This window comes from Salvelinus alpinus, chromosome 23 (genome assembly GCF_045679555.1).
Source record: "Salvelinus alpinus chromosome 23, SLU_Salpinus.1, whole genome shotgun sequence".
Taxonomy (NCBI): Eukaryota; Metazoa; Chordata; class Actinopteri; order Salmoniformes; family Salmonidae; genus Salvelinus; species Salvelinus alpinus.
In genome coordinates this window covers 38,578,925-38,602,313 of record NC_092108.1, presented here as the reverse complement: position 1 = coordinate 38,602,313, position 23,389 = coordinate 38,578,925, and the positions used below count along the sequence as shown (strand labels likewise).

The following is a 23,389-nucleotide window of genomic DNA, read 5'->3' as shown; positions in this document are numbered from 1 at the left end:
AATTGGCCCAGCGTCGTCCAGGTTTGGCCGGGTAGGACGTCATTGTAAATAAGAATTTGTTCTTAACTGACTTGCCTAGTTAAATAAAGGTTACATTTATTAAAAAATAGACTGTTGTGTGCCTTTCCAAATCATGTCCAATCAATTGAATTTACCACAGGTGGACTCCAATCAAGTTGTAGAAACATCTCAAGGATGATCAATGGAAACAGGATGCACCTGAGCTCAACTTTGAGTATTGTGTGTAGCTTGATGAGAAAAAATAAATAATTGGACACAAATAATAATCCACATATACAAGAGTACACCAAAATGACTTAGATTGGTTACTTCCACTAGATAGCTTTCTGAAATTCAACAGGGCTTTCACAGAGATTCAGCTGACCAAGATGACAAAATGACAAAAACGGTGACAAACAATACTATGTAGCCATTGATAAATTAGCCTGATATAGCTTCGGCCTACCATGCTGCACGCTATTGCACCCCCTTTCTACTGTATACCAGTCATGTCTGCAAAGCACTATAGTGAATACTATAGACATAGTATACTGCAGTCATGCCCGCAAAAACACTACAGTGAATACTATAGTAAAGTCCGCAAAAACACTACAATGAATAATATTGGATATAAATATAGTAATACTAGTATTTAGACCATAATATACTGTAGTATTTTTTCATGTGGGTTAGTTGTAAATGTGTAACATGTTTGACGGTTGTACTAGCACATCAATGGAAATACATTTTAAACTTTTTGTTATTCTCAACAAATTCCTAAATGCATTGTGTCCACATTTGTGACCGACCACCTTGATTCGGTCTTATGTAGCAACATATGAAATTGTATTTTTTTAATTTTTTACATTGGATAGAAGTATAGACTCAGAGCTAGAAAGTTGTATATCATACACTGCACTGCAGTTGAGGAACAATGGGAAAGTAATTATGCTTTGAAAGTTGATACATTTGTAACCCCGTTTTTGAGAAAATGTCCGTTGATTGAATTGGTACACCTACTGGAGAGCTCTTCTTTGTCTACACCCATTTAGCATTGTTCACACCCTCTTAAGCCTTAGCTCCACCCATCTCTTTAAGGATTCACGTGAGACCATGTGCTAAACTGAGTGAGTAGTTTAGTAAACAACCAAAGATTTCAAGACTAAAAGTGGTAAAAGTAGTAGCGTACAATAAGGAAATACTCCAGTTAAAAATACAATTTATCTAGTCCTTGGCCTATATCCTAATCTGACTTTGTTGCAGGTCATGTTGTTCTTCACATTACCGTCTCTGGTAAACACACACTATATCAAATAAAAATCTATGTAATCACCTCCAGACAAACCACACACACCTAATCTGGTGAAGTGGAGTCTTTTGTTTAGACATGTAGCTAGCTAGCTAAACCATGAACCGGCATAATACCACCTCATACTACTACCGATACAAAAATTGTCATAGCTGTAGTATGACTCTGCAGGTAGTTAAAGAGCTAACAAACTAGGTTCAATGTTAGCTAGCTAAAATTAGGCTATAACTAGCAATGCAAATGGATTTCTGAATCAATTAGATCATACATGTAACATTAGCTAGGGAGCTAGCTAGCTAACAGTACGTTTTAACTTGCAATGAAAACAACTTTCTGACTAAATTAGAAACTTTTAATGTCTGAAAATGTAGCTTGACTCTTACCCATATACATGGATGAACGCTTCACGGCAGACTGGAAACGTTGAACTCTGTTTTGTTTGTAGCTACATCTTGTTTGGCCAGCATTGTGCCAAGTCACTCCGGTTCACACTGACCGTGGCGTGTGCAGAAAGTAGCCCATCACTTTTTCCAACTGATGTGTCGATAGAAATTCAGGGAATCAATGTTGTTGAGAAAAGTAGCAAAACCTTTGTAGTTCTCGATGGCTAATGTTATATATTTCACAAACGGCGCGGTAGAAAGGACTCTTAACACATACTGAGCAGCTCACGTTATAGACAGAAGCATGAGCAGTCCATCCATTATCTCAGCCAATCATGGCTTTTTTTTATTTTTTTTCAGGTAAGAACAAATTCTTATTTACAATGACGGCCTACCAAAAGGCAAAAGGCCTCCTGCGGGGACGGGGGCCTGGGATTAAAAATAAATACAATATAAATATAGGACAAAGCACACATCACAACAAGAGAGACACCACAACACTACATAAAGAGAGACCTAAGGCAACAACATAGCACGGCAGCAACACATGACCCACACAGCATGGTAGCAACACAAAATAACAACAACTTGGTAGCAACACAACATGGTAGCAGCACAAAACATGGTACAAACATTATTGGGCACAGACAACAGCACAAAGGGCAAGAAGGTAGAGACAACAACACATCACACAAAGCAGCCACAACTGTCAGTAAGAGTGTCCACGATTGAGTCTTTGAATGAAGAGATTGAGATAAAACTGTCCAGTTTGAGTGTTTGTTGCAGCTCGTTCCAGTCGATAGCTGCAGCGAACTGAAAAGACGAGCAACCCAGGGATGTGTGTGCTTTGGGGACTTTAACAGAATGTGACTGGCAGAACGAGTGTTGTATGTGGAGGATGAGGGCTGCAGTAGATATCTCAGATAGGGGGGAGTGAGGCCTAAGAGGGGTTTTATAAATAAGCATCAACCAGTGGGTCTTGCGACGGGTATACAGAGATGACCAGTTTACAGAGGAGTATAGAGTGCAGTGATGTGTCCTATTAGGAGCATTGGTGGCAAATCTGATGGCCGAATGGTAAAGAACATCTAGCCGCTCGAGAGCACCCTTACCTGCTGATCTTGGAATTGTGTCTCCGTAATCTAGCATGGGTAGGATGGTCATCTGAATCAGGGTTAGTTTGGCAGCTGGGGTGAAAGAGGAGCAATTGCGAAAGAGGGAACCAAGTCCAGATTTAACTTTAGCCTGCAGCTTTGATATGTGCTGAGAGAAGGACAGTGCACCGTCTAGTCATACTCCCAAGTACCTGTATGAGGTGACTACCTCAAGCTCTAAACCCTCAGAGGTAGTAATAACACCTGTGGGAAGAGGGGCATTCTTCTTACCAAACCACATGACCTTTGTTTTGGAGGTGTTCAGAACACGGTTAAGGGTAGAGAAAGCTTGTTGGACACTAAGAAAGCTTTGTTGTAGAGTCTTTAACATAAAATCTGGGGAGGTGCCAGCTGAGTATAAGTATCATCTGCATATAAATGGATGAGAGAGCTTCCTACTGCCTGAGCTATGTTGTTGATGTAAATTGAGAAGAGCATGGAGCCTAGGATCGAGCCTTGGGATACTCCCTTGGTGACAGGCAGTGGCTGAGACAGCAGATTTTCGGACTTTATACACTGCACTCTTTGAGAGAGGCTAGCGGGAAAGTTCCTGTCTTTTTCCGTGGCTAAACCGACTAGGCTCGTAATTTAACAATTTGACTCGTATACATGAAAGTTCACATGCTCCAGAAGGCATTTCTGCCTGATAAAAAATGTATGTTTACGTTCAAATGTCTCCTGTGAAGTAGTTCGACATACGCGTAGTTTCCTGAAACAAGTCACGTTTATGATTGATTTTATTGGACTATTTAAAAACAATACAATCAAGTATAGTATTGGAGTATTCTACGCTACACTATAAAAGCACAACACGATTGAGGGGGAACCTCTGAGAGAATCCCGGCATGAACTCCCCAAGGACAGCACATTCAAATCAAAACAGCATCGACAAAGCTAGCAGTAAAGGGAGCTAGCAGTCCAATCCATCAAAAAAAATCTAAAGTAAGCACTATGTGATCGAGAGATACTACAGTGTGTAGTATAGTATTCTACAGTATACTACAGAATTCTACAGCATTGTACAGTAAGTACTATAGTATTCTATAGTAAACTGTAGTATTTTTTATGTGAGTATATTGTAGGAAAAAGCTGTTTCAGGTGCCCCCTCTAAAATAATGGGTGCCTAGGCTAGTGTACCAAACTAACACAAAGAGCCCACAAAGCTGTAGTACTAATTTTGGCTTTCTAAAGGGATTCAACCATAATGTATAGGCAACGTAAAATGATTCATATTGCCTACAAAAGATGTGAAATGCAAGTGACGCAGGCGCTACATTCATCAGTGCGCCTACTAGGTAAAGCATGTCGCCATACTGTAGCTGCGCTCTTGCCCCTGCCCTGTCTGTAGAGTCCTTTGTATGAATTGCGAGCAAACAGGCAATCCTACCGTGCCCCATTCGCTTGCAGATGACTGTAGCCGCTGGATAGAAACAACTACTGTCGCTGCAAATGCATCTGTCAGAAAGAGAAAGACGCGCAATAACTTCGTCAACAATCGAGTGATAGCCTACAGCTTTCAAAGTTACACCGTTTTACCTTCGTTTACCAAGTCCGTCGTTGATAGTGCGACGTACGTTGATAATGTAAGTTTTTTTCTTTCTTCTGTAAAACCGCGAACGCATGTGAGAGCATCACAGTTTGCCATTTTTAGCATCCAACCCTAGACTTTTGCCAAGTTCGACCATCGGTCTTTATAGTACCTTCAACTTTTGAGGACTCAAAAGTAGACGCCGGAGTGGAAAAGCTTGTGTGGAGATTGATGTTTTACTGAAATGGACGTGAGAGTATATCCACCTCCACCACAGTCTTTATCAGCAACAGATTCTTCCCGATTGGGACCATTGCAGTATCCTGATTCCCCGTACTGCAATAAGGTGAGTCGCATCTGGACTAGGCTATAGGAATATAGTCTATTTGTTTAATGTCGTACAATGTGTTATGGATATGCATAAAAACGCTCTTCAGAAAGTGGATGTTACGCACTGCCCTGAAAGAAAAGTACTTTATGTCCATCCATTTGATATCAATGACAACAGGAACAAACATTCATGCATAAAATGTCTAGTTATTTCATGTCATATAAATATTTATTGCTTATTTTACCCATAGCTTAATTGTGCATTGTTGGCAGTGTGTATAGCTGGTGATGAACGCAGCGCTATCAATATCAGTGAAGTTTCTTCCAAAGCGCTCAACTGAGTTTTTATCTAATTTAATGACACAAAAGAGTACATTTTTCTGTCATTGCGTCACTTACAGAATTTAGGATAGAATAGAATAATCATCACAAACATGACGTATATCGAATGCAATCCTCTACCTCTGGTTATGTGGAGTAATTGTGCCTCTATTACGCACTGTAACTCAACCCTTGTCTTGTTTATACACATGTACTTTCACTATAATAAAATCATTGTAATTTACTGTCTGCTTTCAAACCCTCAGTTTAAAACGACTTTCACATTCAGGTTGTCTGAACAGGTCCTTTTCCGCATAATGATACTGTGCTGTGCTGTGCTGTGTGTGTGTGTGTGTGTGTTTGAGTGTGTGAGTGTGTGTGTGTGTTTGAGTGTGTGCTGCTGTGTATATGTGTGTGAGAGAGAGGGAGAGAGAGCGAGCATAAGCGAATGGGGGTAGGGATTTTGAAGGGAGGGAGGGGTAGAGTGGGGTTTGGGGGTTGTACTATTTCTATGCCTTTTGATTCACTGCTCTGTCTTTTTTATATAAGATCTCTGAAGTCTCTGCAGGGAAAATAGAGAGAGAAAGAGGGTGAAAGAGAGAGAGAGAGATGGAGTAGGGGCATGTGTCCTATAGATATCATCTAAAAGATTAAATTGTACTGCTTGAGCATGTCCATGCAGTATAAACACTATCCTAGATTTTCCATTTTAGCGTTCAGTGTAATGAGATGGCGGGTGGGGGGGTTCATATAGGATGAGAGAGAGGAGAGAGAGAGAGAGGGGAGAGAACGAGAGAACGAGTAAGAGAAAGAGAGAAAAGAAGAGAAAAAGAGAGGAGTGTGCTATAACCAGAGAGAGAGAGAGAGAAAAGCGCGAGAGAATCAGAGAGAGAACGAGAAAGAAAAAGAGAGTGTGCTGGAGAGAGAGAGAGAGAGAGAGAGAGAACGAGAAAGAGATAGAAATGTGTGTGGTAGAGGTAGAGAGAGAAGCCCTAGCGCAAACACATGTGATTGTGAGAAGGGAGCGAGGTATTTCCAGTGCAAACAGACAGAGATGGCCTGTGTGCTGCTGTACGATGTCTCTGTATGTGCAATTACCCAGTGATAGAGCCAGTTCTATACCGACTTCACTGTTATCTACAACATTAGTTCCCAAACTTTTTATAGTCCGGTACCCCTTCAAACATTCAACCTCCAGCTGCGTACCCCCTCTAGCACCAGGTTCTTTCTATATTTATAGCAGGGCATCACTGTTGTGACTGCTGCTCTGTCTAGGCAGAGGTTCTGTTCACCTCTAGTTTCATTCAAAAGCATGAGTTGATTCAGGCCCATTTCTCCCGAGCTGACAAGGTAAAAATCTGTCGTTCTGCCTCAGAGCAAGGCAGTTAACCCACTGTTCCCCGGGCGCTGTCGATTAAGGCAGCCCCCTGCACTTCTCTGATTCAAAGGGGTTGGGTTAAATGCGGACGACACATTTCAGTTGAAGGCATTCAGTTGTACAACTGACTAGGTATCCCCCCTTTCCCCCCTTTCTTTAGAGTAGATTGGCTGTTTGGCCAGACATTCTGTCCGACTCCATCATCTCCAATGTTATTCATGAACAGCTCATGATCACTTGCCATTTAGCCAAGTTGATGCAAAGTCATTTAGAAACCTGTTTAGAGTGGTACAAAATATGATTTCATGTTATGATGATGATCTTTTACTGTAGTAACATCAAATGTTGGTTGCTATGGCAGATGGGGTTGATTGGTCTTATTTTGTGGAATTGCAGAAAGAGGGAATGACATTTCCAAGCTTTTATTGATGGCTGGGTACCTTTTGATTTTGTGACAGTTTTCATTGATTTAGAGATGGTTGAAGAAATGACAAGGCTTCATGTAACAGTCTTCAACGTGCCTTGGATGCATACATTTTGCTTATTGGTTCTAATCGAAGATGATACATCTGATATGTCAGTTCTGTATTCTTGTCATGGACTTTACTCTGTTGTATAGACACTGTGGTGTCTTTGTCTCTGTAGGTGTGTGTGTGTGTGTCACAGTTCTGTATGTGAGTGACTGTGTGTGTGTTTGTCATCTGTCTGTATGTGTTTGTGTACGTTTGTCTTAGCCTCAGGCATTTTCAATTTAGTGCAAATTACTGAGCTCTTTGGTGGTCCTGGATCTCTGAGGGGCTCTGGGAAGTCGACCCCGACATTAATACCCTGTCCTTTGTGTTTACTAACCAAGCACACGCAGCAGCTCAGACCTGGGTTCAAATACTATTTGAAATCTTTGAGCGTTTGCTCTAGCCTGCTTGGAGTGCCAGATGGGCGGGGTTTACAGTTTTGGGACTATTTTATTGGTCCATTAAGCCAGGCAAGCTCAATCAAGCACAGGTATAAGGTATTTAAAATGATTTAAATAGTATTTGAACCCAGGTTTGCACAGCACAGGGCCCAGAGCAGGCAGGCAACACAGCAGCACAGCAGGTAGGCTCCCAGTCAGGCTCATCCACAGAGAGCTGGCTCAAGTTTTGAATATGATCAACATTACTCATCTATATTTCCATTTTTGGTATTGACATTTGATACTACTGTACATGTACATTCATGATCCTAGCAACAGAGACAACTTTGAGCTTCTAGTCCTTGTCAAGTATAGTCATCTTAGTAATATAACTTACTGATTGATGTAGGACAATAGTTCCAGACCTACTTGCTTAACTTGCTATGTTACTCACTATACATCACTGTGTCAGCAGTGGTCTCTGATTTAATGAAGTAATACTACATTAACATTCCAGGGTTTTTCCTGGCTCAAAAAAGGGCTTCGGTGGTGCCTCAGTTTCCTATGCAGGAAAAACCCAACATTTTATTTATACTTACAGCACTGTTCTGGATGTGTTGAGAGGAGCAGGAATGTAAACCTGACTACATACCTAGATATCAATCTCTTTTTTTATTTTCACTACTTCAAAAGCAACACTGTAAATCTGAATCCAGATCCCAACTAAGATACATTTACTGTACAACATGGATACAAGCACAATATGTCCCTGTCGTCTTCTGTGAACAGTAACTTGCTTTATGCATGCTTTGAGATTCATAAGCATGTTATAAAGCTTTAGAAGCCTGCTATGAACCTGTATTAAGGCTTCATAAGCTGTGGAATTACACTGAGGGATATCTACGGGGTTGTGGCTAGAGTCAACAGCTTATGTCAACAAGATACTCTAGTGGGTTGGATCAACATACTGTAGATAGATTGTCCACACAGTGTGGAAATATGCCTTTGGCTTCGTTCAATGACATTAGCTACATTATGTTTCCATTAACTTGTCCAGTGATTTTTTTGTCAGCATTTAAAGAGTTTGCATAGAAAATAGATGCGACAAAGTTTCCATGTAACTATTTTGCGTCGATAAAAACAGCATACCTAAAAAAAAGACTTTTTCTCAAAAACCTACAGTGTGGAATAAAAAAGTAGGAGCTGAAGTGTTTCCATTACAATTTAGACAAATTGCGCATTAATAAATTGGCGACAGCCTCTATGCCCTCCCACCTATCTGTTTCACGTCTCAGGTATACCCCGCGAAAGCCAGCATGTAGGCTAGAATGCAACGCCATGGTGAAACTTACACTCCTGTAGATCTGAAATAATTGGATGGTGAAACTTGCCTGCCAACCAGAAAAGCAAGCCGAAGCAATTCTTGAAAGTCAGGACAGTCCTCGTCCTGCAAAGAAACATCATTTGTATTGTTGAACATTTTTATTTTGCAAGCAGTAGGCATTTAAAATTAAATGTGGAGTGGAGCTTAATAAGTTATGCGACTACATCACGTTACCATCACCATTTATCGCAATAAAGAAGGTTAGACAAAATAAAAAATCTACACCAGTCCTATAATAAATAAATAAATCGATCGTTAGAAGGTTTCTCCTGTATCTGCCGTTTCCATTACACATGTTGCACATTGTTGTTGTTGTTGCAATATTGCTTTGGTCTAATAAACCTGGATCAATGGATCCTGCCTATGACAGACATAAAATACATTAACAACATTTTAAACATCAGGATGCTTGATGGTCACACTGCACTAACTCCACTCATAGATGCAGCCCAGTCAGTCATCTTTACGTTGTTCACCATAGTCATTTGTTTGTAGACTCCTGCGGTTGGGTCAATCTCCAAGAGACTTTTGGTTGTAAGACTAAGCTCTTCACCCGCCCGTAAGATAAAAACCCTGCCCAGTGGCCATCAAGCTTTAGTGGTGTTAACGGAGGTAGTACAAGGCACACGTTTAAAGTAAAACAGCTTTTGTATTTGAGGGAATCCTCCTCAGTCCTATTCATAAAGCGACTCAGTGTAAAATTGATAATCTAGGATCAGTTTCGTCTTTAAGATCATGACAAATAAGACTATGTGGCTATGGGGAACCTGATTCTAGATCATCACTCCTACTTTGAGATGCCTCATGAACATAGGTCCTGGTCCCGGAGTAACCCTTTGTACTATGGTCTTGATATGATTCCCCATAAATGCAGGGTTTTTGCAAGTTCTGTAGTAACGTGTTGTGTTTTAAAGTCTTCAGTCGCACCATCTCAACCAAACCTAGATTTTAGAGCTCCACATATGTTGTTAACATGTCTGTTGTGTTGGCTGCTAAGTACTGTAAGTCTATATAAGCGTATGTAAATGGCATGCTCCCACTTAACCTATGCTAAGTGCATGCACACGATTCAACCTTAAAGGGATACTTCAGGATTTTGGCAATGAGGCCCTTTATCTTCTTCCCCAGAGTCAGATGAACTCGTGGATACCATGTTTGTGTCTCTGCGTGCGGTTTGAAGGAAGTTGCTAACTAGCGCTAGCAAGCTAGCAGATACCAATAGACTCCCAGTCATTGCGCTAACACTAGTTAGCATTGGCTCAATAAACTACCTCTGAATTATTTCATACTGGACACAGCGACATAAAAATGGTATCCACGAGTTGCCCTTTAAGTATCCCTTTAAGTAATGGTACAGAATACACACATGACAAATGGACCTCTATAGCTGTTCTTTTTGCTCAGATGCTTTTCCCATTACTAACATCATGAGTAATGATATCAGGTCAACTCTGACACGTAATTACTTCACATTACATTCCTGCATGTAGTATGCTTCTTATATGTTTATTTATTTGTTACCTTCGTTCATAGGATATAATAGAATAGAATAGAATGAGCCTGGTTTCATAAGTCATGTGCCTGGTGATATTGATAGTCCTACAGATGTAGGATCTTAATCTGATCACTGTTTTGTTGCTGAGAATTTTCCTGCACAGAAGGAAATGCAAACATGTAGCTTATTTAATGTTTGTAATTTGCACTTTGACATTTCAGACTTGATTTGCCCTAACGAACAATTTATCAGCGTCTACAAAAAAAGTATTCACATTTCCTGTTGCTGCAGGATAATTTTCTTGCTGTAGTAAACTGGGTCAAATTAAGATCCTGCATATGTATATATTATTTTTCACCTCCATACAGTTTTCCCACATTGCCCCGCTATACATAACACTAATCTGTTGTTACACTGTAAACATTCACACAGTAGGATAGAGCCAAGTGAAAACCTCTGAGTCAGCTTTCTCTCTCTCTCTCTCTCTCTCTCTGTCCTGTCTCTGTCTCTCTCTCTCTCTGTTAGCTACCGCAGAGCACTAGGCTGAGGGCTTCCTAAAAAGCCAGGCCTAATTGCGGCTGAATTCCTGCTTGCTGGTAACAATAGCAGGGACTCTTGTGAGTTCCTGTGCTGCGGCCAGCGATCCACGGTTCACTGGGCGCTGTCGAAAGACATCGGGCCTCTGATTGACAGCTTCAGCCCAATGCCAGCAGAGGATTTAATTGCGCATCATGTGTGCCTATTGGCAGATAGAGAAACTCAGAGGAATGGCTATGTGGAACTGTGGTGCTACTGTAAACACATACACAGACATATGTATTCTTGCACATTTGCAAGCGAGCACACAGAGGACAGGTTGCTATCCGACAACTAGAATGACGTTGATCTGATTCTGATTAGTACATCGTCTGATGTAATTGGGTAGTTTGTCCGTATCCATTTGTAGCGTGACATGTTTGTCTTTTTCCGCTAAGCATTAGAATAGGAGGACAGCTTGTTTCTGAGTGTTGTTTGATGAGTGACTCATGGAACAACATGACATAGAATGGAACTGAACTGAATCATCACCTGGTGATGTCATGCCTAGTTCAATATGGATTTGGGATGTAATGATTTTCTCATGTCTTTAGTACTATATTTGGAACAGAGTTGTTTAATGGTCAAAGGAAAGTGTACAATACAATTCCTTTCGGCTGAGGTACCTGGTTAATTGTTTCTACTGTGTCTGTGATCGTGAGCAGAGATAGAGTTAGATCGTTCTGGTCAATGAGTGTCAGAACTTTTGGAAAATAACAGTGAATGGGTGATTTGGCACAGTGTGAAATTCATAAATTCATCATCCCTACATAATAATAAGAAGAAGAAGAATTTGCTGGGTGCTTATATTTGTGCCATTTCACACATGTGAAAGTGTGTATTAATACGCATGTGTGAATAGGAAATGTTTTTTTTTTGCATATCCCACCTCTCCCTGAGACACCCTCAGAGAGTGGGGCTACGGCCATTTCAATTACATTGAAAAGTCAGTGGTCAAAATCACCTGTGTGTGTTTACAATCTCAGTGACTGTGTTGAATATGTCACCAATGACTGTCATGGTTTTCTCAACCATATGACGCTTAAAGAAGGACAGCTTCCAACTTCTGTCAAATCTGAATCAAAACCCACTGCCTCATTCCTACATAATGAGCTGGTGGTGAATGGAGTGTTACAGAGACGACGGATCAGCTAATTAAGACGCTGAACATAATGATCATAAAATCTGGACTTGTGTTGGTTCCAGTTTGGCGCGGTTAGCCATGTTTTTACCGTCTGTATCGTACCCTGAGAATCCCTGGCACTGAATGGTGATTGGGATCCGTCTGCCGAAAAGCGCAGACACACACACATGCGGGAACGCACACGCACAAACATTCATGCACTCACACACACACACACAAACACACCTCCCTGACTTGAGTGTGCCCAAAGATAGGCCACATATGAATGAGTGATTAGGCTCCTGGTTTGATACAGTCCAAACAGATGGGCCGTGAATAACGGATCCAGTATAGCCTAATTGTTTGGTTTATTCTCCAAGCAAAACATATTGCAATCATTTTCAAATTAAGAGAATTCCCCCCCTCGTTTTTTCGTAGTTGATGGATTGAGTGAGTTGTTGTGGTGTTTGGAGCTTTTGGAGAAATGGTAAGATTTTCTTTATTACGGTATTACCATTATTGACGACTACAGTGACCATTATTGGCTACTTTCATGTGTTTAGACTGCCTGTCATAACCATGATTTATGCGTCTTCTTTCTTCTTAGATAATGACTGTCTTAGCTAGTGTTTTTTCTGTCAAATTGCTCTTTGTTTTGTGTGCCTGGATAATCCTTTGTGTAATGTTCTTTGTGGGCGTGTGTGCGTGTGCGTGTGTGTTTGGTGCTTGCCTGCGAGCAAACCCTTAACAATAGTGTGTCTCCCATTGTCCTGTGAAGGGTGGTGTGTCTCAGTGTGTGTGTGTGAGTGTGTGAGTGTGTGACCTTCCTCCGCTGACTCCTCCACCTGCTGCAAGGCCTTTTGGCTCCAAGGCCTTTTGGCTCTGCTGCCCACTCACAGCACTTTATACCCAAGTGTTTAAGTGGCACCTGTCCACCTTTTGATGCCTGTACAGGCTTTACTGATCTTAGGACCTGTGTGCGTGTCTGTGTACCTGTACAGGCTTTACTGATCTTAGGACATGTGTGCGTGTCTGTGTACCTGTACAGGCTTTACTGATCTTAGGACCTGTGTGCGTGCGTGTCTGTGTACCTGTACAGGCTTTACTGATCTTAGGACCTGTGTGCGTGCGTGTCTGTGTACCTGTACAGGCTTTACTGATCTTAGGACCTGTGTGCGTGCGTGCCTGTGTACCTGTTTGTGTGCATGCATGTGGAGGTCAGATCTTGTTTCATGACTCAGGCAGGTGGACCTTATTGCTTACTGTATCTTGGGTGGGGTTCTGGGTGGCATCATCATCTTCATCATCATCATTTGGAACATAGCCCATTGCTGTCATTCTATAGTACCATCTACTACTCTGATGCTATAAGCATATTCGGGGCGGCAAGTAGCCTAGTGGTTAGAGCGTTGGACTAACCGAAAGGTTGCAAGATTGAATCCCCGAGCTGACAAGGTAAAAATCTGTCGTTCTGCGCCTGAACAAGGCAGCTAACCCACAGTTCCTAGGCCGTCATTGAAAATAAGAATTTGTTCTTAACTGACTTGCCTAGTTAAGTAAAGATAAAATATTACCGCCCACTGTTATCAAATAGCCCTATACCAACAACAGCAGATATCTGTGGATGCAGTATATCTACAAGGTCTCGATAGGCTACTGTTACAGATTCTACTGCAGAGCAGAGCAGTTCTCGTATCCACTATAAGCCACAGAGATAGATAGAGCAGTCCGCTATTTATAATGAATGATCATTTATAAATGACCTTCTACGTACACATTAAATAGGTCAAGAGATGGGTTTGACCTCTAGCCCTATTATCTGTATCCTTATCCTCCTTGAGTCTAAGCCGTTGTAATTCCCTCCAGTCTTCCTCTGCGTGTTTTCAGTCTACTATATACAGTATGTGGCCTTAGAACAGCTGTATTTGAACTTACCATCGAGCCAGAATAGCAGTGGTTGAGAGAGTAATTGCATGTTTGACTTTGAGGGAAACTGCAGTAATTCAGAGCTCATGGTCGACGTTGCCGCTCTGAAGCGACGCATTTGAGTTTTAAACGCTAGAAGACCTATGTTTTTTGATATATTGGTAGACATTTTTGTGGCACCACTGTATAACTGGTTGTTATCTTATTATTATGCAGTAGTAATTACCCGGTAAAAAGTAAGGTAATTAGTTTACTGGGTTGCCATATTCTCTACATTTACATTTGAGTAATATATCTGAAGCGCTTATCCAGAGTGACTTACAGGAGAAATGAGGGTTAAGCGCCTTGCTCGACAGATTTGTATTATTCAGTAATAGTTACCTGGTGAAAACGTATGGTAGCCTAATCAGTTTACTGGGTTGCCATATTCTCTGTGCGTTATCTTACCGGCATCATCATCAATATCACTTTACAGCCATAATCAAATAAGCAAGCATTTATATGCAGTGCCTAGGCAATATAAAACAGGATACGATTTGAGAATAATATGTACAGTAACATAATATATATTATCATGAGAAGAGAAGGAAATCGGAGGAAACTGAGCGAGAGGACTAACATCAAGGGCATTCCACTAGCAAACCAGCTGAGTCATATCCAATTGAGTTTTGCATCAGTCAGAGGCTCTCGGTGGTTTAGTATGGAGTGCTAGATGAAACCCTGAAAAATACTTCCTAACCAGGCTTACCCTACACAAAATAATCTGTCATAAGTAAAGGACTCTCCCTCGCTGTCTATTAAATATTTTTTTAACTTTTCATATGGGACTGCTTATAGGTTTTTGCTGTTGGTTGTGAGGCATTCTAAATGTTACAGAATGTGGAGGGAAAATCATATTTTGGGGTTTAAACAATAATCATATTAACCGGTGAAATATTCCTTTCCTGACTCAAAATGACATGTTCCGACCCAGCTCTGTGCCCTGCCCATATCTACTATATAGGTTATTCACCAAGGCCTGGAGTTTTCCCTTGTCTGTTCCAGAGCCATATACAGTGCATTCGGAAAGTATTCAGACCCCTTGACTTCTTCCACATTTTGTTACGTTACAGCCTTATTCTAAAACGGATTACATTGTTTTTTTCCTCTCATCAATCTACGCAAATTACCCCATAATCAAAAAGCAAAAACAGGTTTTTAGACATTTGTGAAAATGTATTACAAATTTTAAAAAATGAAATATCACATTTACACAAGTATTCAGACCCTTTACTCAGTACTTTGCTGAAGCACCTTTGGCAGCGATTATATCCTCGACTCTTCTTTGGTATGAAGCAACAAGCTTGGCACACCTGTATTTGGGGAGTTTCTCCCATTCTTCTCTGCAGATCCTCTCAAGCTCTGTCAGGTTGGATGGGGAGCGTCGCTGCACAGCTATTTTCAGGTCTCCAGAGATGTTCCATTGGGTTCAAGTCCGGGCTCTGGCTGGACCACTCAAGGACATTCAGAGACTTATCCTGAAGCCACTCATGCGTTGTCTTGGCTGTGTGCTTAGGGTTGTTTTCATCAAGGATCTCTCTGTACTTTGCTCCGTTCATCTTTCCCTCGATCCTGTCTAGTCTCCCAGTCCCTGCCGCTAAAAAACATCCCAACAACATGATGCTGCCACCACCATGCTTCACTGTGGGGATGGTGCCAGGATTCCTCCAGATGTGACGCTTGGGATTCAGGCCAAAGAGTTCAATCTTGGTTTCATCAGACCAGAGAATCTTGTTTCTCATGGTCTGAGTCCTTTAGGTGCCTTTTGGCAAACTCCAAGTGCTCTGTCATGTGCCTTTTACTGAGGAGTGGCTTCTGTCTGGTGGAGTCCAATCAAGTTGTAGAAACACGTCAAGGATGATCAATGGAAACAGGATGCACCTAAGCTCAATTTCGAGTCTCATAGCAAAGGGTCTGAAAATGTATGTAAATAACGCTTTGTCGTTATGAATAAGGCTGTAACGTAACAAAATGTGGAAAAGTCAAGGCGTCTGAATATTTTCCGAATGCACTGTATATTATGTGGTCAGGAAAACTCCTGGTGCTATGGTCTCTGTGCTATCTGATGATAACACCTGCCTTGCATCTTTATAACACTGTCCGTCCTGTTCCCATAGTAACAACAATGCCTGTCCCCTGCTCATGTCTGTCCTGTCCCACACAGACACACATCGGTGTAAAGTTGTCTTTTGGATCTAGGACCAGCTCACTTTCCACCATATCCTAACCCCAACCCTTCGTCTCCAAAACACAAAACTGACCTCAGAGGTGCTATTTCACCCTACTCCCACAGACACAGTCAGTCTGTACAGTCTGTACTGTAGTGGACAGTCGCCATGGTAACAGGTACTATGGCTGTAGCGTGAGTAAAGGGTTCTGTCCTGCACTCTGTCCTGCGCAAACAGCAGGCGCCGTGGAGGCAGGGTGACATGGCAGATATATTACCCACTGTGTAAACCAGCAACAGCTGCACTATTGTAATTAAACCCAGGTTAAAAAGGGAGAACCCTGTGCAAACAAAGGAGTCTGGTTACTATACTGAAGTGGCAGGTCCTGAGGTGTAGGGAGCGATTAGGTGTAATACTCAAATTCTTGGTCTATTTGAGACTACGAGTCAAATGTTAGGATGAAATTGCCCCTAGACATCTAAGGTCAGTGTGGATAAATGCGCCTGCTAAATGACGTGTGTTATTTATTGTTATATAATTACACTAGTTTAGCATCGTTGTCCCTAATGCCATGGAATGCCATGGTGCTCGGTGTGTATGCCACCTTCCTTTTGGCAGTTCTCTATGTTAAAAATGATTGGGATCAGTTTAAATTGAGTAGTTCAACGGCTATACATCAAAGTATATTTAGCGTTGTTTATTAGAGTCTAGCTATCTAGCTTATCGTAGCACAGTTCTGTGGTTGTAGCCTAAGCTATCCCAGACGCATAGGACTCTCTCTGAGTTTGTATTCCTCGCGGTCTGACAGCGCCAATGAGTCTCATCTGTGTCTGTTCCTGTTTATAATATACCTATCTATATGTTAATCTCATCCTACACTCACTGGCCAGTTTATTAGGTACACCCATCTAGTACTGGGTCGGACCCCCCCCCCCCCCCTTTGCATCCAGAACAGTGTGAATTCTTCGGGGCATTCTACAAGGTGTCAGAAACGTTCCACAGGGATGTTGGTCCATGCTGATGCGATGGCTTCACGCAGTAGCTACAGATCAGACGGTGGTACATTCATGCTGCGAACAGCCCATTCCATCTCATCCCAAAGATGCTCTGGTGGGTTGAGGTCTGAACTCGCTGTCATGTTCCAGGCGATGTTTTTCCACTCCTCAACTGTCCGTGGTTGGTGATCGCGTGCCCACTGGCTCCCCTTCTTCTTGTTTTTAGCTGATAGTAGTGGAACCCGGTGTGGTCGTCTGCTACAATAGCCCATCCTTGACAAGGACAGACGAGTTGTTTGTTCCGAGATGCTATTCTGCACACCACTGTTGTACTGCGCCATTATTTGCCTGTTTGTGGCCCGACTGTTAGCTTGCGCGATTCTTGCCATTCTCCGTCGACCTCTCATCAACGAGCTGTTTTCGCCCACAGGGCTGCCGCTGACTAAATGTTTTTTGTTTGTCGCACCGTTCTCAGTAAACCCAGGACACTGTCGTGCGTGAAAAGCCCAGGAGGCCGGACGTTTCTGAGGTACTGGAACCAGCGGGCCTGGCACCGATGATCATACCACGCTCAAAGTCACTTAGGTCAATCGTTTTGCCCATTCTAATGTTCAATCAAACAGTAACTGAATGCCACGATGTCTGTCTGCCTGCTTTATAAAGTAAGCCATGGCCACGTGACTCTGTCTGTAGTAGTGAACAATTTTTGTGGACGGGGTGGTGTACCTAATAAATTGTCCACTGAGTGTATATGTCAATGAGACACTAGTAGAGGTGGGATTCAGTTCATGCTTAGCGATAGGGACTAGTCATACTCTAGCTAATTTGGCGGTACTAGCTAGCCAAGGCTTCATTGCAGCTGAGGTATTAGATTTAACATTTTGCCCTTTCGCTATACTGACTGACTTATAATAAGTCAGTTCACGAAAGTAGGTTAGGCAGAACCACATATGAAGATCATCACAAGTTAAACATCAATGATGAAGTCTCATATCCTGCTGTATCCTTTTGGAATTATGTCACTTCCTGTAGCAGAGAGCCCATATTCGTTCTAGTATTATGTCTTAGTCGAAGTGACACATACACCATATATACAAAGATTCGGCTATTTCAGCCACACCTATTGCTGACAGGTGTATAAAATCGAGCACACAGCCATGCAATCTCCATAGACAAACATTGGCAGTAGAATAGTGGAGGAGGAATAATGGTCTGGGGCTGTTTTTCATGGTTCGGGCTAGGCCCCTTAGTGAAGGGAAATCTGAAAACTACAGCATACAATGACATTCTAGACATATGAGTTAATAGAACATATTACAGAACACTCTCCATGTAACACAGGTTCTCTATTAGAGTATCCCGATCCTTCTTAACTTATGATTGTTCCAACAGACATACAGTAGATTATACATAACAGCCGCTGTCTGTCAATATGGTCTCAGGTTTATTGATGCATTAGTACCTTGATTCTGGTGGAGAAGCTTCCCTAATTGTCCCATGGTGATTTGCTGATTAAAAGCTTAATGACTGAACAAGACTCGCAGAGTGAGTTTTGATATTCATAACAGATGGTGGAATCATTTACTTTTTAGAATTGAGTAGATGAAATGTAGGGTCCGTCCAGGCCCAGTTTGTTCTATTGGGGACTTGTAAACTGCTCATTAATGATCTAATAAGCATTTTACCTGTTCGGCATTAATCAGGTGTGACAACAGGTGAAGCGAGAGAAAGAGCGAAAGAGAGAAAGAGAGAGCGTCTAAATTGGAAAGGATGCTGATTCATGTTTTAATGAGGCATTGTGCAAGGCGTTCTGCCAAGAGAAAGATTCGCCCAACATCTGAATTAATTGGTCTGGAAGTTATATTTTAGATTCACATAATGGGACTTTGCCACAGGGTTATGTTGGGGGAACACAATGGCTAAAATGACAGCTCAGTTACTAGTCTGTTATCAGGTCCCATGGGTTTGCATTTGTTCTTTGTCATTGTACAAAGTAGTGATTGTGTGTTTGCGATGTGTAGTTGAATGCAGTGCGTATACCATATAAATAGGTTTGTGTGGTTACGTATAATATGCCTTGTGTGTCATCATACTGTGAGTGATTACATATAATTGTTGAGTTGTTTTTGGTTGTGTGTGTGCGCGCGCTCATGTTCTTTTCTGTTGTCATACTGCTGCACATTGTACCACGGCATAAAGTAACACAGAAACCATCCTCACCACTTCAAAGTGGAACAAACACTTGTTGAGCTAGAAATAACATGACCTACCTTTCAGCTGTAGCATCCTGAGATAGACTGATCAACTTGACCTTGTTCTAAACACGCTGCACAGTGTGCTTCTTCACACTGCATACATGTGTTGTAACAAGAGCAAACAAGCAAATCAAATATTTATCTTAGATTATGCACGGTCTGAAAAACATTCATGAAATGAAGGCGCTACTACACCACGTCTTCTTCTTCCCAGATGAAAAGGAAGGCATCATATCCTGACTTGAAATGCGAGGGCATAGCTCAAACCTCTGGCGTTAAATCATCAGAATGTTTTGATTATACTAAACATCGTTATCGTTTTCGCCATTAAAACCCCCTTATCCTCTGTCATTTTAACGAACTCCACAGAAACTCGGATTTTTACCACTATGAAATACAGCGCCTTACACCGCTCACTCTTGTCTTTACGAGGCGGTGCCAGAGAGAGGGAAACGCTACCAATTCAATCAGAAGCAGGCTATGATTTATATAGGCCTGAGTCCCTACTCCCTCTCCCTCTACCCAGTGATATGAGCCACAGCAGGGCTCGGCCTGACCGCTACAGTCATAAATTACAGTGCTGGGACATAGAAGAAGACACACTCAGCCCTGCTCCAGGCCCTCACCAAATTGCCATTTTGAAAAAAAGAAGGGAGAGAGAGAGGGAGAGGGAGAGGGAGAGAGAGAGGGAGAGGGAGAGAGAGAAGTGGAAAAAGAAATCACTTGGAGATGTAATGCTCCACAGACAAAGGTTGTCCATCGGGGCTGTGATTTGGAGTCCAAGATGACTGCCACTCTTGATATTGAATACTGGGGAGCAGAAACAGAGATACAACACTCCTTCCCCATTTTACTCTCTCGCTCTCTGTCCCCCACCCCTCTCTCTGTTTCATCCCCCCTCTCTCTCTTTCTTTTTCACTCTACCGGGGTTCTCTCTCTATTCCTCTCTGCCTATTTTTTCTCCCTCTCTCTCTTCCCATTCCTCTTTCATTTTCCACTCTACCCGTATTCCTCTCTCTCTATGCCTTCCCTCTCCTTCTCAATTCCTCCCCTCTTTCTCCCTCTGTCTCCCTCTGACCCCTCTCCTCCCCTACCCCCTTCCCCTTCCCTCTCTCTCTCTCTGGCGACCCTGACCCACTTAGCTAGCTGCTTGTTATTCAGACTAGGGTTTATCCACAGAGAAAGTGTGTGTAATTTGGTTTGACAACAAAACCAGCCATGCTCCTCACAGGGTAGGCCTACCTGATATCAACAGCACTCCCCACACAGCCACAATGTGATAGTAGAAATGAAACACTATCAGATCGAACCCACTGTGATGTTAGAGTGACAGAGAGAAAAACCACACACATTTGCAGTGTTGAATGGAAAGTATTGGTGATCTGAATAGGATCTTTATTTTGGGGAAAAAATGCTTGCATGCTGCAATAGTATGTCAAGACACAAAGATAATATATTTGATATATAAAGATATGTGTGCATAAAGCAAAATAAAGGGTTTTCGAGATAATGTTGACGTCCAGGTCTAATTTTCACAAGCTTTGGGTGTCATCACTAGGGCTGGCACAATTACTGTATAACCGTCCAACTGACGGTTTTGGATGAAGACGTCATTAAAATTAAATAACCATTTGTTTTAAAACCGCTGACTGAAGAAGGGACGGCCAGGCATTCGTGCGGTTGAGTCAGTTTCTGCGATAACAGATTTTTTGTAATGTCAGTTGAGTTGAATCAACAAATCACAGCACATATTGATGTCACACTTCCTGCTTTTACTTCTTGCTTTTACTTCCTGCTTTGCTTATATTTGTACACTCGCAATGATCGCCAGTCCACCCATTATGCCATCGTTGACTTGAATGGGGACGCCCCTTCTTTCCATTCTATTTCTATGGCAGCACACGCAGGAGCGGAGGAGAGGAGAAAATGTGCATCTCAACAAATATAAAATGTAAATAGTTTTGTTGCTATTCGAACGGTTATGAGGGAGACTGCGGTCATTTGGCTTGCCAATTACCGTCATCAACAGTTGAATGACCGTCCACAGCCCTAGCAGGAAAACTGCATTGCTGTACACTGCATATAGGGACATGTTTTATTATAAGATAAGCCTTTAGTTGCCACACAAAAGCTCTCAGAATATAGGATCTTCTCATGATTTGGTTTTATTTTCCTCTTCTCCGGATTCTCAGAGCAAAACTGATGAAGAGTGAAATAGGTTCCGCTGTCTGATTCACATCTTAACACGTAAGATGGAAAGAAAATGACAATCACCACAATATCCACTTTTTTTTCTCTTTTCTCTCTCACCCTTTTTCTCCCTGACTTTGTCAGAATGATATTCTAGACAGGGGACAGTATGTCGTCTGTATCAGTCTGTTTGCAGAAACTGAAAACGAGGGTTAGCGAACTAGCGAGTTAGCGTAGCTTCCATGATACGAAACTCTCTTCTGTGGTTGTCACTACATTTAATCAGACACTTTTCTCCTCCACACCTCCATGACCAAAACGACTTTAACGATAAAAGAGATTACCCCGTGCCCATCTGCGTCACAGGAGCCTATCGAGTACAACCAGGCAATAAAGGAAAGAGCACAGGTGCAGAGGCAGAAAATAGAACTCGCTCTATTTCATTACAGTATGTATCAGCGAGCAGGAGATCTGTCAGTTCGGCACATATCATTGTGCGCCAGAAAAAGCAAATGGATAAAGCCAATTTGACAAAGGGGTCAATATACGGCATCCAATAAAAAATAGAATCTACAAGAGCTGTCAGGGGCTATAAACATCACAGTAATGACCCAAATGCCCAAAAGAAATACATTCAGATCAGATGGTTTCGCTCTCCTCGCTCAATGGTCTAGTCTAGTCTACTCTGCTTGGGTTTGTCTCTGGTTTGCCTTTTACGATGTTTACTGTATATTTGAGATAACTGTAGATTGGTGACGAAGCTGCCACACCCACAGTGCAACATTGTTTAATACGGACTCTTGCAAAGAGGCTGTGAGAAAACTGAAGCGACTCTGGCCACTTTGATTGACTGACTATTAGTGTTGGGAGGAACAAGGCTCCTGAGCTAAACAATGGGTTACTGTATCATGCACCGACACTATCGATCATAGCCTACTGCAACCCAATGGGAGCTCTTTAGAGTTGACAGCAAAGAGCATCTATTGGTTTATCTGAGTCAATGGGCAGGATGAGATATTGCCAATTGTCATAGAGGTCAGGGGTTATACAGTTGAAGTCGGAAGTTCACATACACTTAGGTTGGAGACATTAAAACTCGTTTTTCAACCACTCCACAAATTTCTTGTTAACAAACTATAGTTTTGACACAAGTAATTTTTCCAACATTTGTTTACAAGCAGATTATTTCACTTATAATTCACTGTATCACAATTCCAGTGGGTCAGAAGTTCACATCCACTAAGTTGACTGTGCTTTTAAACAGCTTGGAAAACTCCAGAAAATGATGTCATGGCTTTAGAAGCTTTTGATAGGCTAATTGACATCATTTGAGTCAATTGGAGGTGTACCTGTGGATGTATTTCAAGGCCTACCTTCAAACTCAGTGCCTCTTTGCTTGAAATCATGAGAAAATCAACAGAAATCAGCCAGGACCTCAGAAAATAAATTGTAGACCTCCACAAGTCTGGTTCATCCTTGGGAGCAATTTCCAAACGCCAGAAGGTACCACGTTCATCTGTACAAACAATAGTACGCAAGTATAAACACCATGGGACCACGCAGCCTTCATACCGCTCAGGAAGGAGACGCATTTTGTCTTCTAGAGATGAACGTATTTTGGTGCGAAAAGTGCAAATCAATCCCAGAACAGCAAAGGACCTTGTGAAGATGCTGGAGGAAACAGGTACAAAAGTATCTATATCCACAGTAAAACGAGTCCTATATGTACAGTACATAACCTGAAAGGCCACTCAGCAAGGAAGAAGCCACTGCTCCAAAACCGCCATAAAAAAGCCAGACTACGGTTTTCAACTGCACATGGGGACAAAGATTGTACTTTTTGGTCTGATGAAACAAAAATAGAACTGTTTAGCCATAATGACCATCGTTATGTTTGGAGGAAAAAGGGGGATGCTTGCAAGCCGAAGAACACCACCCCAACC

At 42.0% G+C, this 23,389-nt stretch overlaps 1 protein-coding gene across 2 annotated transcripts in view; it reads left to right on the top strand.

The window, feature by feature from the left end:
• Positions 1 to 4,171: 4,171 nt before the first annotated feature.
• Positions 4,172 to 23,389, top strand: part of LOC139550929 (thymocyte selection-associated high mobility group box protein TOX-like) — a 55,998-nt gene continuing 36,780 nt past the window's right edge. The window contains exon 1 of one of the 2 annotated variants that reach the window (XM_071362207.1): positions 4,172 to 4,720. In XM_071362207.1, coding sequence (XP_071218308.1) covers positions 4,619 to 4,720 — 102 coding nt within the window. In that variant the 5' untranslated portion in view covers positions 4,172 to 4,618. The remainder of the gene's footprint in view (positions 4,721 to 23,389) is intronic. The other variant, XM_071362206.1, reaches the window with a different exon arrangement.